General features: G+C 31.8%; 1 protein-coding gene and 1 long non-coding RNA gene across 5 annotated transcripts; one reads left to right on the top strand and one right to left on the bottom strand.

The window, feature by feature from the left end:
* Nucleotides 1-45: 45 nt before the first annotated feature.
* LOC129297763 (uncharacterized) lies at nt 46-4,306 on the top strand. 4 transcript variants are annotated; one of them, XM_054936121.1, is made up of 2 exons: nt 46-1,846; nt 4,009-4,306. In XM_054936121.1, exon 1 carries the CDS (start codon nt 906-908, stop codon nt 1,764-1,766), a length of 861 nt encoding a protein of 286 aa, XP_054792096.1. In that variant the 5' UTR covers nt 46-905; the 3' UTR covers nt 1,767-1,846; nt 4,009-4,306. The 4 variants fall into 4 exon arrangements, with proteins under 4 accessions (XP_054792096.1, XP_054792091.1, XP_054792083.1 ...); XM_054936116.1 differs by lacking the exon at nt 4,009-4,306 and adding an exon at nt 2,489-3,271; XM_054936108.1 differs by lacking the exon at nt 4,009-4,306 and adding an exon at nt 2,464-3,271.
* A 5,049-nt stretch (nt 4,307-9,355) lies between these two features.
* LOC129302260 (uncharacterized) lies at nt 9,356-11,142 on the bottom strand. Its single transcript, XR_008591231.1, has 3 exons — nt 11,009-11,142; nt 9,801-10,000; nt 9,356-9,442 (listed from the first exon to the last, which is right to left on the bottom strand). It is a non-coding gene; the product is annotated as an uncharacterized LOC129302260 (long non-coding RNA).
* Nucleotides 11,143-17,506: the final 6,364 nt, after the last annotated feature.

Genomic DNA, 17,506 nt, shown 5'->3' with positions numbered 1-17,506 from the left:
GGGTCTGCTGTCTGCTCGTCAGAGAGTATTGATGCTCAAGTCACGTGGGGAGCGTGGCATAAAATGGAAAGGCATGAACACTATAGGAATTTCGAGATTCAAAATCAAACCTCACGCAAAAAGGTTGGGCTATTTAGTATTTACTGGCCGTGTGCTTTAGGTTCTATGGCATCCCAATTTCCGACAAGATGAGGCGTGGGAGACCAATGCTTGCTTCTTTATGTTCAAACTAGGTCCATCCATTACTAGCTCAACATACACGTTCGGTTTATTCCATTCCACCTTACAACTTTTGCTATACGAGCACATCATGCGTGGCCTTCTTCCCGCTAATTCCTAATTCGGATTCCTAGTAATTCCTATTCCTAGGTATTTACAAAAGCAAGGAAGCTCGCTTCTTGAAACTTGAAAGGTGGCCTGAAAAATGTTCACCCTCTAGCTCTCCTTTCTTTTTCGTCTTTCCACGACAACTATGGTATGAAAAATATCTGCTTGAGATCTTTTCCGTCCATGACAATGATTAAAGGGGTCATTGTCGCCCCTCTGCCACCACATTATTGTTTATTATTGATTTTATTTTCAAATTGCCTTGGAAATTTAAAGGAAAAGATTAGCCAGTGACTTAGAATTTGATGGCACGTGGAAAGCCCAAGACCACATGTAAGCACACTCGTTGCACTCCTTCTTACCTTATCGTCCACAGAGCATGGGCTAGGGCGCCAAGCCACGAGATTGTGGAAAATCTGAAGGATAATTGAAAACCAGAAATTGGAGTCAGTGGGAAATCGCAGTTTCCGACTCCGTACACAGCTAACACATTCGCTCGTTCATGTCTTCCTCATAATCTTTTCTTCTTTCCCCCGATAAAGAAACAAACCCGGAAGCGCCTTCTCACTTTACTTGGAATGACGCAAATGGCATTCCCCCAACTCATCCCCTCTGCTTCTTCTTCCTCGTCCTTGAACCCAAATAAATTTCCCTACTCTTCCAATCCTAATCTTAATTTCCCTTCGCAGCCACTTCTTTGCTGCCGCCTCCCCCTCTTCCGTCGCCGCCGGAGGCATGATTCCCTTCGGTGCTCTGCCTCGTCTTTCTCCGAGAAGCACCACACCAACTCCCCCAAATCCGACGACCTAGTCGAACTCCCTCTTTTCCCTCTTCCCCTTGTCCTCTTTCCCGGCGCTATCCTTCCTTTGCAAATCTTTGAGTTTCGCTACCGCATAATGATGCACACTCTCCTTCAGACCGATCTCCGTTTCGGGGTTATCTACTCTGACGCTCTTTCCGGCGCAGCCGATGTTGGCTGCGTCGGTGAAGTTGTCAAGCACGAGTGCCTCGTCGATGACCGTTTCTTCTTGATTTGTAAAGGCCAGGAGCGGTTCCGCGTCGCCAACCTCGTCCGCACCAAGCCCTACCTGGTCGCTCAAGTGACTTGGCTCGAGGATAGGCCCTCAGCGAATGGCGAAGAGGACCTTGGCGGTTTGGCCAATGAGGTGGAGGCCTATATGAAGGATGTCATTCGGTTATCCAATCGATTGGGAGGAAAACCGGAGAAGGACGTGGGGGATTTGAGAAGGAACCTCTTTCCCACGCCCTTTTCATTCTTTGTTGGCAGCACATTCGAGGGCGCGCCTAGAGAGCAACAAGCTTTGCTTGAATTAGAGGACACTGCCACAAGATTGAAGAGGGAGAAGGAAACTTTAAGAAACACGCTTAACTACTTGACTGCTGCCTCAGCTGTTAAAGATGTCTTTCCTTCTTCTTAGTAGAGGTTGAAATTTCAAAATAGAAGAGGAAAGTGGATAGTAAATTTGCTAAATGAAGCATATTTAAGGGCAACGAGGAGGTACTTTTCCATACTCTTGCTCTTTTGTAATTACCCTGGCAGGGTTTGGGGAAGTTGTAAATTTTGGTGTATGATTGGACATGCTAAATCTTAATTGTAGCCTGAAGTTGCCTATTATTTGATTTTGTGATAATGCAGTCTGTATACACGATTCGATTTGGGAAAAAGAAGTATTGAACGTTGCCAGGGGGGTCTTTATTTTGGTTTTGTGACTACTGTACTGATCCTTCTGGCTTGAAAACGAAGTGATACCTAGGGTGGTTTTGCATTATTCAATTGGCATGGTCGGTGGTTATTGGTACACATTTCATGTTTTTAAACTCAAGGAATGATAAATAAGAATTAAGAAGTAACTCATAAGTTATCAATGAATAATTGCATTATTTGAAATGCCAGTTGAGCTTGTTGATCAGACTTGTAGGATGACCACTGTAACATATTCCTGTCTGTTTCTGACTTGTGATTCCTTTGTGAGAGCCGGAACCGGAAGCATTGTGTAATAGGGTAGCTTTCCTTAAAACGAAACAAAAAAAAAAAAAAAAAGTGATTAAGAATGGACTCAAGTTAATACATTTGAATTTTTTAACCTATGTAGTGGCTTTTTCGCTTATATGCAGTTGCATTTGTTCATCGATTGCCCAGGGTATTACCGTCATTTTTGTTCCTGCCTTTTTGAAGTCTACTTGCTGAATGCATTGACTGGATGTTTTTGTTGCTCCCGAACCACACAGATTTCTGCATATTCTTTATAAGACGATCAGACGTGAAAGTTGAGATTCTCTTTCTTTACCACCTTGTTATTAATTACTCCCCCCCCCCCCCCAAAATATATATATATTTGAATAGGATAAGACAAAGACGTAGACCTAGTTAATATTTCTACTTGCTAGTGTGTTTTTGTAAAAATTTCTCGGCTAGTCTAGTGTTCCTAGCCATGTTGATCTTCAGAAGCTTACAAAGAGATGAATAACAACTCTTCCTGAAGAATGATCGCATTATGTCTTGGACAAAGTTAGACATAAATTAGAAGTTTGAGCGCGTATAAATAACGAGGACACGGTTTGTAATGGGAGGCGCTTGTTAAATTCAATAAAATGTACAAATGCTGAATTGAAACAGAGTAAAATCTTTAAGATTGTGAACAAAGCCGACCATGTCCCATTTTATAGCTTTCCCAGTAGCGGTACACTTTCTCCACCAAGTTACTTTCTTTATCCCTTCATGTTGAGTTGTTGACATTTATGTCATATCTTAGCTCTGAAGATTGTGTTCTTATTTAACTAGCCTTCGAGGTCACATGTCGTATGGATCCACATTCTCCTATTTTATTGTTATTTGTTACGTGACTGTTGGATCAACAACTGGTGGTTGTGGCCTAGACAGGCCCTTCACATTATTTGATATGTTGTGGCTCGCTTTCCTTGACTGATTTCTTCAGCTGACCATTTCCTTTGCTGTTGTTGAACAACTTGTATTTTTTTATGCTAACATTACCTTTAGTTGCTGTTAATGAATATGATTCGCCTTGAAGTATGGTTGCCTGGACGGCCTTTTTAAAATATTTTGTAGCTTATATTTTTTGGTGGAAAATATTTGAAAAAATTGGTGAAAATGACCTAGTTGAAAAAGAAATTGTGTCTAAGGATCACGATGATTTCAAGGGCCAAACTAAATATTTTATTCATTAAACAATTTAAACAAATGACCAAAATGCCCCTTTGTTTAAGCCAACAAAATTGAAAAAAAAAGGGGTTGCTTGTTCAACACATGCACCTCAAACCAGATGCTTTACATCTCGAGTTAGAAACCTTACACTCATGATAATAAAATTTACAACTTACTTTTTTAGCTTTTGTCATGGGATGCATGACTTCTACCTAAGGTGCAAAGCTTCTGGTTTGGGATGCAAGGCCTTTGGCTTGGGGTGCACGTGTTGAATAGGTAGTCTTTTTTTTTTTTTTTCCTTTCAATTTCATTGGTTTCAGTCATTTGTTTAAAATTGTTTAATAAATAAAATTTTCAACTTGGTCCTTGAGCATAATTTTTTTTTTTCAACTAGGTTTTTTTTTTTACCAATTTTTTCAAAATATTTTGTTGCTTTGTTAGCAAGGTTGTCAAATTTGGAGTTCAAGCAAACTATTGACAAGGGGTGAAATCCTTAGGTAAGTGAAGATAAAGATCTCATAAGAATAAAAGGTCAGAGAATCAGGACGTTTTCAGACTTCCAACAAACTGAAGTCAGGAGCAAATTTGCTTAGAGCGTGCTAGTTTACCCAAGTTTGCTGCAAATCCATATGATTCCAAATTTGTCACCGAGGTAACCAGTTTGCCTGACTTAGGCATGTATCATGCCCAGTTAACTTGTGAATTTAACAAAACTTGTTAGTTTTGGAGTATTGAGATAATGTTTAGTCGATGGCTTATCATTTTGCAAGGCTGCTAAAATCAAAGTGAAATTAATTGCTTTTCATTTTCGAGGAATGTGTAATGAATCACGTTTATGAAATGAAGAATTTAGTAGTGCAGCTTGAGCTACTGTGGTAAATCCATCGAGTACGAGAAAGAGTGTATTTTGCTTAAGTTCACAGGTTAATTAGAAGTTTCGCTATTGGTAAAATCTTGCTCAGCGGTTGTCCTTTTTTAAAAAAATAATAATAATCGCTCAGTGGCCGTTTTCATGTTCTGGACTAGTTTCTTTTTTTTTGGGCCAGATTCTGGACTAGTTTCTTGTTGTGCCCATGATCTTAGAGTATCAAAGTGCACAGCTTCTTGAGTTTGATAGGCACTAGAAGTCGTGTTAATAGGAGTGTGGTCTTTTTTTTTTGGGCCAACGAGAGGAGTATGGTCGAAGTTCTGTTGAGGGTGGTTTGCTTCTCAACAGTTTAGGGTATGTTTGGTTAACATGGTTGGGATGTTAAGAGCTTATTTGATCTTGTTTGAATATTAAAAAAAGAGAAGTGAACTCGCGTTCAGGGGTAGAAGAGCATTTTCAGTGAAGCCACTTGAGGGAACTTTTTATCGAGCGTATAGATATGGCTTAAATTTTTTATCATACTTCTCTCTCTTCATTTGTCTTCCTCGAGTGCCCGATCTGTTGCTCTGCCTTTAGATGTTCACGAGTCTGAGCTCTTCACCTCCTTGTCGACCCAGATTTGATCGAAGGTTATGCTCATCGTCGTTGTTGCCATCCGATCTTTTGTCAACTGTGTCTCAGTGTCTCGTCGGTGCCTAGCGTGTCTTAGTTTGCTCACCTCGTCCCTTCTTTCTTCTTGCATCGTTGTTGAGCACAATGCCGGCATAAATATCTTCCGGACGTTGGCCTAAATCTAGGCTCTTCTTCGGTTACTAATAGCGGCATGGAATGAAGGCAACAAATGATTTTCCGGTGAGGGGTTGAGAAAGAATGCAGAAAGGAAGTATTGAGAAGGTGAGCCATTGGCGGAAGGATTGGGGAAGCTTAGTCGCTGAAACAAGGCCAAACCAAAATATTCAATGATAAAATTTTATATTATATTATAATTATAATTAGTCACATGTCGTTATTCATTGCTTTCCCTGAGTTAAACAATTGGGAAACAAAAGCGAAACGTTTGCTTTGATTGATTATAATTTTCTAGTTATTTTTTAAAATTAAAAAAATTCTAATAATTTTTTTTATTTATCAATGTATTTTATATTTGTAATCTGCTATTTTAAAAAATTATAATTTTAAGTGAGATATTTTTTTAAAAAAAATATCAAATTTATCACAAAAATATATACAAGAAAATTCACGTGCATTTTTACCATTATATTTTTCAATTAATTTTTGCATTAAATCATTTAAATGAATTTTAATTTGTTTAATTGATTTGTTAAAAAAAATATACAAATGCAAATTAATATATATTTACATACTTTTTTATAGTCGGTAATTTGTATCAAACTTGATAGGTCAATTTGAACTCATTTAAAAAATCTAAAACCAAACTCAAAAATAACTCTTTAATGTTTAGGCTTATTCGTGGGCTATATAGGCTTGAGAAAATTTGAAAATACTCAAATAAAAAATAATTTTTTTAAAATATATAAAATATAATAAATGTTAATTAATTATTTAAGTTTTATATCACTTTATATTAGAATATCATATATTTGAGTGCATTACTTTATTTATTTTTTAAAAAAAATTAAAAATATTTACATTTTCATATTTTTATTATTTTTAATCAATAAAATATCTTAAAATAATGTTTCAAATATATTTTAATATTAATTTTTTATATTTTAAGACCTATTTTTTAAAAAAAGTTGAGTCCTATACATGATTTTTGTATCCAAAAAATTATTCCTTCCATTGAAAAAGGTAAGGCATTTTTTAAAGGGTTGGATGTTCGAAAATATAAGACATTTTTAATCTTTCGAGGTAATTATTACTTTTTTTTCAAAAGTACTCATATTAATAATAACTTTATATTTATTGTAGGGTGTTTAATAAGAATAAATGTGAAAAGATATGGTTAGTTTTGAAAATAGGTAACTACTTTATTTAAAAATGAGATTCAGTTAAAAATGCCTTATATTATTAAACGGATGGAGTATATTTTATATTTTTTGTAAAATAAGATGATTAATTCTAAAGTGAAAATAAAATTAAAAATAAATTTTTAAAAAATTAAGACATGTACAAATTTTTAGCTCTACTACTAAATAAACATAATAAATAGAATAATATTTTTAAATAATTATTTAGTTATTATCCACAATAGATTTAGTTAAAAATTAAAAAAAAAACTAGAGCAAATGCCTCTTGCATGTAGGGGTTAAACAATATAAAAAGGTAAAAAATAAAATAATTCTAAAAAAATAATATTTTATTAATAATTAAATGATTTTATTTTATATAACATAATGATGACTATTTTTTTCATATTCTTAAAAATGAAAATTATAATTTACCTAAAAGTTATTAAAAATTTTGAACTAATTAAGGTGGTGATTTTAAGTTAGTAGTTTAACCGTGATTAAATTACAATTAACTTGATCATAATTAAAAAATATAATTTAATTAAAATATATAAAATATTTATATATAATCATGATAAGAATAATATTTAAACAACTACAATATTAATTTACAAGTAAAGAAAACATTCATAAATAAATTACATATATTACAACAACAAAATAATAGAACTACTTAAGTATAAAGTTGTTAAGTTATTATTTAATATTTTATTCTTTTAAAATTAAAATAATATTTTATACTTAATAGAATTATTTAAAAATTAAAATTGTTTCAAAAAGAAAAGAAAAGAAATATTTTTCAAAAATTTCTAGTATTCAAGCCGACCCGAATAAGCTTGAAGCCCGAAGGTATTAGGGCCGGGTTTGATTATATGAATTTTTTAGAAAGAATATAATATTTTAAGTTTGATCTGAATAAGCCTGACTTACCTGAATTATCAACTTTACTTTTCTTCTAACCTCAATTTGTTAGTCTCAATAAAGTTTTAACTAGTGTTTTTAAAATCAAATCAGACCGAACAGTCAGACCAGTCCAACCATCGATCAGTCTAGTTCATAGAAAAAAGTCATTTTAGGGGTTGAGCCGTTTTGAACCGGTGATCGGATCGGGAACCGAAATCAAGTTGGGAACTGGATTCAGTTTTCAAAAATAAGATTGTTCAAAAAAAACTTTTTTTATTTTTTATCAAATTTTTAAAAAAATGATTAATTTTTTTAATCATTTGATATTATGTTGTATCATGTGGCTTGTTAAGTCATGATAAACTTAAAATATTTAATTTTTTAAAGTTAAATAACAATTTCATATGTATTTCTTATATTTAGATTATTATATATATATATATATATAATTTTTTTTTAATTTAATTATTACGTCACCGATTGGACCATTGATCCAATCCGATTGAACCATACGAATCATGAACTGCTGACTTTTCTGATTCAATGTCCAATCTGATTTTTAAAATATTAATCTTAACATCAGTTATAAATTTTTTAATTCAAACACATATTTTAGTTTCACTGGTTTGGGTATTGCCTGAACTTTTTGGACTGTAATGAAATCGAGTGCAGTTCATTGACAGCATGCTCTTGAAATGAAAATGGTGTATGTGGATAATGCTCTGATTCTGCTGACGAAAGCTGCATGATCAATGAAGCATGATGTTATTTGAACTGACAAATTAAGGACAATGTGTTGATTGACATATGGATGAACTAATATTTAGTTAGGCAACGGAACAAAGGCCAGGCAGAATTGGCTACTATGGACTGGAAACACGCCAAGCGAAACTATTAGGGGGGTTATAAAGCTGCGAGTTATTAGTGAGAATGGACTGATACAGGCCTCTAACATTTAGGCAGGTCACGGCAGAAATTGTCTGGACTCAGATTTTTGTCTGGACTCAGATGACACCTTTCCTGAGGAAAAAATGCAAGACCGCAAGATGTAGCGAAGTTAGTTCCACGAACGTTCAAACAGTCAGTGTATATATTATTATATATTTATACACGATATAAAATTTACAAAAAATATCTGTTATGAAATAAGTAAAGATTTAGAAGAAGGGAAGAGAAAATATTAGAAGGAGAATATTCAGAGTGATAGAAGAAGTAGTTTTCATCATAAAATACAACTAATATGCCTTCTATTTATATATACAAATTTATTGATTAAATAAAATATATAAGATAATAATAATTCATAGATATTATGGTAATTGAAAGATATGATGAGATAATGGGTATTTATATAATATCCTAATATTCATAATGCTCTCTTATAAATGTCTAGATATTGTGCCTCATAAAAACCCTGCTAAAAGAAATTCAATAGGACAAAAAACTCAATGACAAAACATATACAATATCTTTATATTTATAAAAGCTGCTTCATTACAAATTTTATCAAGAAAACCTAGTGAGACAAGACTTTAGTTGTGTGAGAGAGAGAGAGTGCGATATAATTTTTACTTCTCTTGATGACGATATCATTAATTGTTCTTAAATCTTCTTAAGTTCTTGTACCATTAACTCATGCATGTGTTAATTCTTGAATATTATTATTGCAAACACCTTTGCATTTGCGAGTTAATTTTGTATCACGATTGAACGAAACAAGAATCATTACCCTCATATGATATTTTGACATGTCTTCTCTATATATATATATCTTCCAAATATAAATACATTTTTCACTTGTCATACATTTCATGGAAGTAACAAAGCAATCTTGATAAACATATATTTTCATAAATAAATAGTCTCTTTAAGGTTAATTCGTGTGATTCAAACTAATTTTGGTTAACATATTTGCATATATGCATAATCAATTAACTTTGCTCCTAAATAAGTTTAACAAAGCAACCATACATATTATTAATTAATTCTTCAAACACATCATATCAAATATATAACTTCATTACAAATCAATGTAATATTATTTCATTACAAATTAATGCAATATTACACATTCTTTCATTTAGTTGCAATGCTGCTGTGACGGGAATGGATTGCTTTTTGTCTCTCACTAAAAAATTTGGCTCCGTGCTCTTGCTTGTTCACTCTCATTGTCTACATGATAGGCACCTGCATAAAAGTTGATGGCTGAAGGTCAGGAAAAAAACATTGAAAAGTATAATACAGCAAAGGATATAATTCTTAAAATAGAGTAAACAAGATATTGCTTTTCACGCCACGAGTAGCAATTATAATATTATATTATAGCATACCGCAATAACCTGGCAATTTCTTATTCCCCAGTTTTCTGTGGAGGCAGTATAAATTGTCCAGTCCTAAGTTACTCCAGTAATGATTAACAAGACTAATTCACAGGCAAACATTAGGGAGCCTGCCATGCTTCCTAACGAACCCTAAGCTTTCAATGTTAAAATTAGTGGGGCACATTCTCACAAAAGGGCTAAAGATGGTTATGCATCCCTTTTACCTTCCTTCGACGGTGCCGATTGAGTCATGGCGAGCATGGCCGTCATTTGTGCACGAATCAGAGCAGACTGATTCTTTTTACAGCTTCAATTGCCTAATCTGTTCCGTTTTCGCTTAGGGGGGCATCTACACAACTTGTGAATAAATTCTTTTTATTCCATAATGATTCACCATGCCGAATGAGGATCAATGCTGCTTCATCTGACATGAAGCAAACTGAACATCAGTTAAAAAGATCCAACAAGGATAACTTCAACTCCTTGACCATCATAATCACGTGAAGCTTACAAGTGAATCCGACTTCATGATCCAACCAGCATGAATGGTTTTCATACAGAAGGATGAAAACAATATAAACAAATACAAAAAACTCTTTAAGCAAAAAATGTCAATTCACAGTAGATTTTCTTTTATTGATTTCGTGGAACTGTCGCTGGTGGTGCTTCTTGAAGGGGATAACACTGGATCAACCACTGACGTTTGAGAAGCTGAACCAGAAGATCGAATAATGCAACAATCCCTCCGGACAGCTCTCCTTGACAAACTATTTAGCTGCTCAAATCCTTTGCTAACAATCTTATAGAGTTCTTCTGAAAATTTTTGCGATTTTTGGAATTGTTGAGAAGCGACTCAGACTGAAAAGTACCAATAGCCTGGTGATAGACATTAGCAGCCATCCCCCGAAGATTGGAAAAACAAGGCAATGCCAATTAGCGCTTGAATTCTGACGAAGGGCATTCATGTGTCATCCTAGATTTATTTAATTTGTCTAGAGTCTCAAGATATACCCTTAAAAGTTCAAATCACGGATGGAATAACATAACAAACTCGTGCGCTCTTGGAAAACCATTCAAATGCCCAAAACAAAGAATCAAAGATCATGCGATCCGGTATATGGTTGCTGGCATATTTAAACCTGGCCCGCGATTTACATATAACTTGAAATTACTCAAACAATGTAGAGGAGGAAAAGAAACCGCAGATCCATATGAAACGAACAGGATAAATCAAGATGAACAGGGACAGATAGTGTATAAATACATGAAACAATGAATACTCGCTCTTTGATCACGTCTTGAGTCGAAATTAATCAATATTAAAGGCAACATCGTACCGCAAGGGAGTTAAAGCAAGAAAAAGAACAAGAACGAAGACCCGATAGGAAAATGTGAGCAAGTATGTAATGGAGAAAACAGGAACGAGATTTACCTGCTTATATAGAGGTGGCGATGAAAACGAGGAGGTGATGTAGAAATGCATAGAGCATATTACAAGAAAGTCTGAAGAAGATAACAGAGTTAACAGCAGCGAGCATTCACTTCAACGAACAGAGGGAAAATACGAGGAGGGAAAAGGAGCTACTTATGACAGACAAGAAGCGACTTTAATCACTACATGTGGGAGAAGTCGCCGTTAGTTTGGTTGAGCCAAATTCCAATTCAAAGTAGTGAGCTTCCAGCTTCTTCAAGGCGTGCATGGGTAATTCACTTTTAATTTTTTAAAATTTTTTTGGTATTATTTTAAAAGTGAAAAGTTGTTTGGGTAAAAAATATAGGATCAGAGTACATTGTGAAAGTCCTTCTCAAACAAGCTTGAATGTGCTTTCACCCAATAGAAAAATTTGAAGGTTTTCAAATGTGTCTTTGGGGAAAAAATTTGTTTATGGCAATTTTTTAAATCCTATATTGTAATTTTTTTAAAAAAAATATGACATATAATTTTATTTTTAATTAAATAATATAGAGTTTTTTTTAGTTAAATAATTTTACTTTTTTAAAAAATATGACATAATTTTCCTATATTGATAATAATGCTAGTGTGTATCTCTATTCTCACTTTCACTTCTAGTTTCCTAAAAAGAGATAAATAATCACGTAACTTAATTTAAAATCATGTTGTGTATTATAAACTAAATAACTAATCAAGTAAATTTAAAGTTTTTTTGTGGAAAGTTAATATTGGGCTAATTTGTTTTTAGGCCTTCTTGTTTTGTGTGTGTGTGTGTGTGTTTAGGGTTTTCTTCAAACGGACGAATGAGACACTTTTGGGGATGATAACTCAGAATGGATCGGGTTGCGGAAGCTTGAACCTTGTTCAAATATCATAAAGGAGAATGTGACTAAAACGAACAATTCATTATCTGGCACTTGAGCCTGAACAAATGTGGCAGCATAATACCTTACAATATGACTCTTCTAACCAATGTACGTACAATCCAAATTGGGAAAGGAAAACGAGAAGGCCTTTAGAAACTAGGCCCCAATATTAACTTTCTGTACAATATGACTCTCCTAACTATTTATATATCCGAATCAGAAAACAAAAACAAGAAGGCCTAAATGCCTGAAAACAAACCAGGCCTAATATTAACTTTCTCCATTTTTTTAATGGCAAAATATTCCAGATGAAACTACCCACCAGTGTCCAAGGATTCTAAATCCTTAGCAATAAAGCTCGAAATAAAAACAGGAATCTGCGTGAATAACACTTCACCACTATCAATGTTTAAAGCTGCACGTTTTGCGTAAATTTTCAGGTTTAATTCACGTTTATTTGATTATGTATATAATTTTTTGTCCAAATATGTCAAACTCTATATTTTTCTTTAATTTATTCTTCAACTTGTCAAATTTTATGTTATTTAAAATTTGTGTTAAAGTTTAATTTTATCCCTATACTTATTTTTTAGAAGCGTTGGGCGTCATATATTTTTAAGTGGGATAATTTTACCCTTAAATTATTTTTTTGATGAGCAAAAAATTCCTTATTAGTCAACTGTTAGTTTCTTTTTTATTTTTCGCTAACGTGGCAAGTAACATTTTAAAAATTAACTTAAGATTAATTAAGTCAATTAAGGGTGAATGAGCAATTTTGAAGAAATATTTAGAGATAAATAATTTTAGTTAGGGGATTATTATTAAATTTAATTTAGAATAAAATCTAAATCCTAAATTATGATTTTTTAAAAAATAAAAATAATAACAACAACATTTATTATTATATGAAAGAAAAGAAAGGAAAAGAAAAAGGAATAAATAAATAAAAATAAGAAGGGGGCAAATTAATATCCGAGTTTGTGTGTTTGACATAAAAAAAAGTGGGAAAAGAAGGAATAGGATTGTAAGACTGGCAACCAATTAAAAATAATATCCCTCTCTTTCCTTTTTTTTTTCCTGCCTTTTCATTTCATTTCCTCTTTCTCAGAGCGAACAAAAACAGCGAGCGCAATGTCGATGACCAAAGCTAAAGTAAAAAATAGGATTTCATAGTGAGATATTTCAGATAAGATTTTAAATATTTTAAAATTATATAAATGTTTTGAATATTTTTTTAGTTATATTTTCTTTTTGTTTTTAGATTTTCAGATTATGAAAAATTTAAAGTTTGAAATAGGAATAAATTTTGTTATAAATAAATCTAGTTATGAGGTTGTTAGTAGTATAATAAATATTTTAAAGTATTATTTTATTAATAAAATTAAATTTGAGGCTTTTTGGTTAAACCCTCTAACTCTATGGGTAGATTGTTGGTTAAATATGAAAATATAAATTAATTTATTAATATTTAAATAATTATTTGAGGTGAGAAATAAATTATTATGACTATAGAATAATAATTTTAGGCTTGAGAATAAGTTTATAATTTTTGAGTATTTTTAGGTGTGAATTTTTGAAATAAAAAGAGAAATTTTGATAGTAGAAATTATTTGAATGATGATTTTAGCTAAACTTCAATGAGATTATTGTGAATAAAGCTATTGAACTAACAAGATAGGTTCAAATATATGAAATTAAATTTTAAGACTCAATAGACTAAGACTAAGGTCTTAAAAAAATAAAATAAAATAGAATAAATACCTAAGTGTTGGAATATGAGTAAAAATTGTATTAATAATATTATTGATACATTGTAATGTGATTTAAATAGAGATTAATTGTAAGTCAGCATCAATCAAGCTTTGAAAGCTTTAAAAATATTGTAATTTGAAAGATAACTTTTGATCTCTCAAAGGTTAAGGTAACCCAAAAAAATCTATTTTATATTTGTGTGTTAATTAATTATTTATATTTGTGAAATAAATGAATATCTGTATACATATATACATCTAAATCTTGAAATTGTTATTTGTAATACATATGTGGCTTTGTTGAGATCCTATAATTTGTGACTAAATTAATTGTGACATGATTTGAGTAACGAAATTGAGGGTTGATGATGATGTACGCACTCTTAATTATAAATTATGAATTGTACATGGTGATGAATTGTGTATAAGCATGTTGAGTTTTTATATGATCCCAATGTGATTTATGTGGTAACATGAAAACTCGATGCATGAGACATGATTAAGATACGATGATTCTTAATACTTGTTGAGCATAAAAATTGAGGAACATGTGGGTAATTGTGAATTACACATATAAATTATTGAAATGTATTTTCTCATGAGCATAATTATATGGCAGTAGTTTACTTTAGCAAAGGAGCTAGCGATTGTGAAAAATTCATATGGTCCTTGATTATTAATCGATAATCCTAAAGGTTATAGCTGTTACTTACCTTGTAAAATACTATAGCATTGTTCTTATTACGAAACTCAACATTACTAGCCCATCTAAAGTTTTAGATAGAACTAGTCTTAGGTGTGACGTCCTATAGTGTGTGATTTAGGAGAAACTATGTTCATAAGTGAGTAAAATAATTATGGCCTAGTAGCCCCTCATGATATGATTAAGTCCTTAAGTAGTCTCACCACATGGACGGTCTCCGGTTATTAGCCCACAGATTTCATATCAGAGAAAATAAAGGAGATATAAGGAAGAGATTGATCATATATATTATTATTATGCCATTTAAGTGATTGATAGCTATGTTTGAGATTATGATTGTAACTATGAAAATAAAAACATGTGGTAAATATGTGAATAATGCATATATGGTCATTCATGCCAATTTTGTACGAATATTCAATATTTGTGTATAGTCATATCAATTTTGTACTTGATTTTATTCTTGAGATTATTCACATGAGTTAGATGTTAATGTAATTAGCATGATCTTGATATGATTGTTTACATGGTCATTTTGATGAATTTATTAGCCATTTACATTTATAATTAATTATCATGCATTTGTATAACTTAGATATACTTTAGTTATTGAATAGTTATACTTATTCCCTTTTTTTAACATATTACAGGAGCTAACTTATTTAGGAAGAACAAAGGAAATGAGCATTAAGTCAAGTGATAATAATCACTTCTATATGTCTTTCTTTTTTTATTTTGATATGTGTATTTAGTTTATAATATTATCAATTAGGATAATATATTATTAATTCACTTACATTATGGTTTTTGTGTTAGCTGGAAATGTATTTTGAGCCTTTGAGAATGTGATTTAGTGCTTGTGTTTATATGAGTGATCAAAATATTTGTGCAAGTGAAAATAGTTATTCTATGCATGATTTGAAAACTAAAATATTGTTATGATCTCCCTTTATGTTTTGTTGTCCAGGGGTGAGTAGTTGATATTAATCATATATGAATGAAAAAGGAAAATTCATACACATAATAGGCTATTGATGACTAGATGATATATAGAGTACGATAATTAGGTGATAGTCATAGTGATAAATGTGATTGAGACCTTAACCTCACACTGTCAGTTATGGAAAGGTTTGAGTGATCAAGTGTTATACTGGTAAATATATACATTATATGGTGTAGGGCACAGGGAGAAAATAAAGGGGGAAGTTTTTCTTCCATCTTGAAATATATTTCTTAATCAAGCTTTTGCATATGTTTAATTAAATGATATGAGTTCTTGAAATATTTTAAAGATTTGGGATCCTTTTGTTTTGAATAGTTTATGAAAATACATGTTAATGATTTGTTTAGGTTAACCACTTATAGGATAATCTTTTTATGTTAGTTCTTGATTAATCATGGTTAGTATGATGATTTAAATCTTAATTTAAGGCACCCTTTTACATGGCATGTGTGTGGGGCTCACGCATAATGACATATAAGGCTTTAACAATGTCTTTTGGTGTTAATTTTTTCTTGAATTCTTTTTTCTATGAGTGCTAGGCATTTTGAACTCTTGTTAAAATAAGCTTTAATAAATATTTTTAAAATATTAAGTATTTTTAATATTTTTGATATTTTATAATTTTGTATTAAAAATAAGGGAATGAACCTCTAAATTAATAAAGAAATTTCTTTTTCTCATCTCTCCATGTTTCTCTGATTAAGTAACTTTTTTGTAGTACATTAATGGAATAAATGATATATTTCAAATAAACATTTTTTATTGACATATTGTTGGTCTTGATTTGTCATGTTTTTAATTTTACTCCTAATACTATAATATACAGATAATAATAAATTTAGGTCGTGTAATATTTTGGAGCAAGATCGCTAGTTGATTAAAAAAATTATAGAAAATGACCTAAAATTTTAAGAAACTTAACTAATATTAAAAATATAGGTAAGTTCTAATACACATAAAAGGCGTAATGATCATTATGCATGGCATGATCATTGGTGGGAGTTTCACCTAGAGAGAAGAGTAGATTAATAAATTCACGTCATAGCAGTAGCTTATCGTTGAAATTAAAAGCTTGCCTTGACACCGACCATTAGAGTAAAGAGGTAGCTATTATCTCATGATTGATTCAGGACTATTTCACTTGTTCTTTGAGGGACTCAAATCTAACTAGTTTTTACCGGTTCATGAGAAAGATAAATTAGGGGTATAACACCCCATGGTTGTTAGCATTAAAGGAAATCTTGCTATATAAGTGAGTGAGTTAACCCTGGTCTAGTAGCTCCTCACAAGTGAAAGATTAAGTTAGTCTAAATTATAGACGTAGCCACTAATAGCCATTGGTTTCATGTCGGAGTTAATAGGATGGTATAAGACTGGTATTAATCACATATTTAGTTCCGGCCACATGATTGTTATTATTATAGTTCAACTTGTTTTAGGGACGCATAGTTGTTATTTTTGTGATCCCAAAATGTATATATTTATGATAAATTAAATGATATGTGTTACATGCCTAGTCACATGATTGTTATTGTTGTGATTAAGATTATATTTTCTATATGTGTATAATATTTGAATTTATTGTCATTTGCATCCATTTTTAATTAACATGCAACTATATGTGCTAGGTTGTCCTTAGTTATTGAGTGGTTGTACCTACTCTTTATTCTTCAATATTTTTAAGGCTTAATTCATTGGATCAGGATCGGGAAAAATAACTAGAGACATAGGATTATGAGTAAATCCTATTTATGGGCCTCTTGGCTTTATTTATGCATATTTTGATTGTTAATTTGCCAACTAGGACTCATACCATTATTTTGAGCTACTTGTATTATAAATGATAGTACTGTGTATTTCGTGCCCTAAGTTACTAGCATGTGGTTGTAAGACTTATATAGGACTGAAATACTAGTACAAATAGAGTAAAGTGTATGTTGGTTGTTTTGAATGTATATTGATTATTTTATGCAAAATTATCTCCCTCTTATGTTTTTGTGAATTGAAGGGTTGAGGGTTGAATTTATGGTGTAATTAAAATGGTTGTGATGTGTTGTACGAGTTCTAAGTGATTCATTGAGTGTGATCTAAGAATTGGTGTAAGCTTTTGACACATGGGTGAGAATTTGGATACCCTAGTTGTGAGCTTATGTG

This window comes from Prosopis cineraria, unplaced genomic scaffold, assembly GCF_029017545.1.
Source record: "Prosopis cineraria cultivar Desert tree isolate PC_DT_omini unplaced genomic scaffold, ASM2901754v1 PC2, whole genome shotgun sequence".
NCBI classification, from domain to species: Eukaryota; Viridiplantae; Streptophyta; class Magnoliopsida; order Fabales; family Fabaceae; genus Prosopis; species Prosopis cineraria.
The sequence above is the reverse complement of the archived record's forward strand: the minus strand, read 5'-3'. Positions and strand labels throughout refer to the sequence as shown.

Excerpts from the sequence above, each read along its gene's own strand:
- LOC129297763 (XM_054936121.1), top strand. The coding sequence starts at position 906 with ATGACGCAAATGGCATTCCCCCAACTCATCCCCTCTGCTTCTTCTTCC.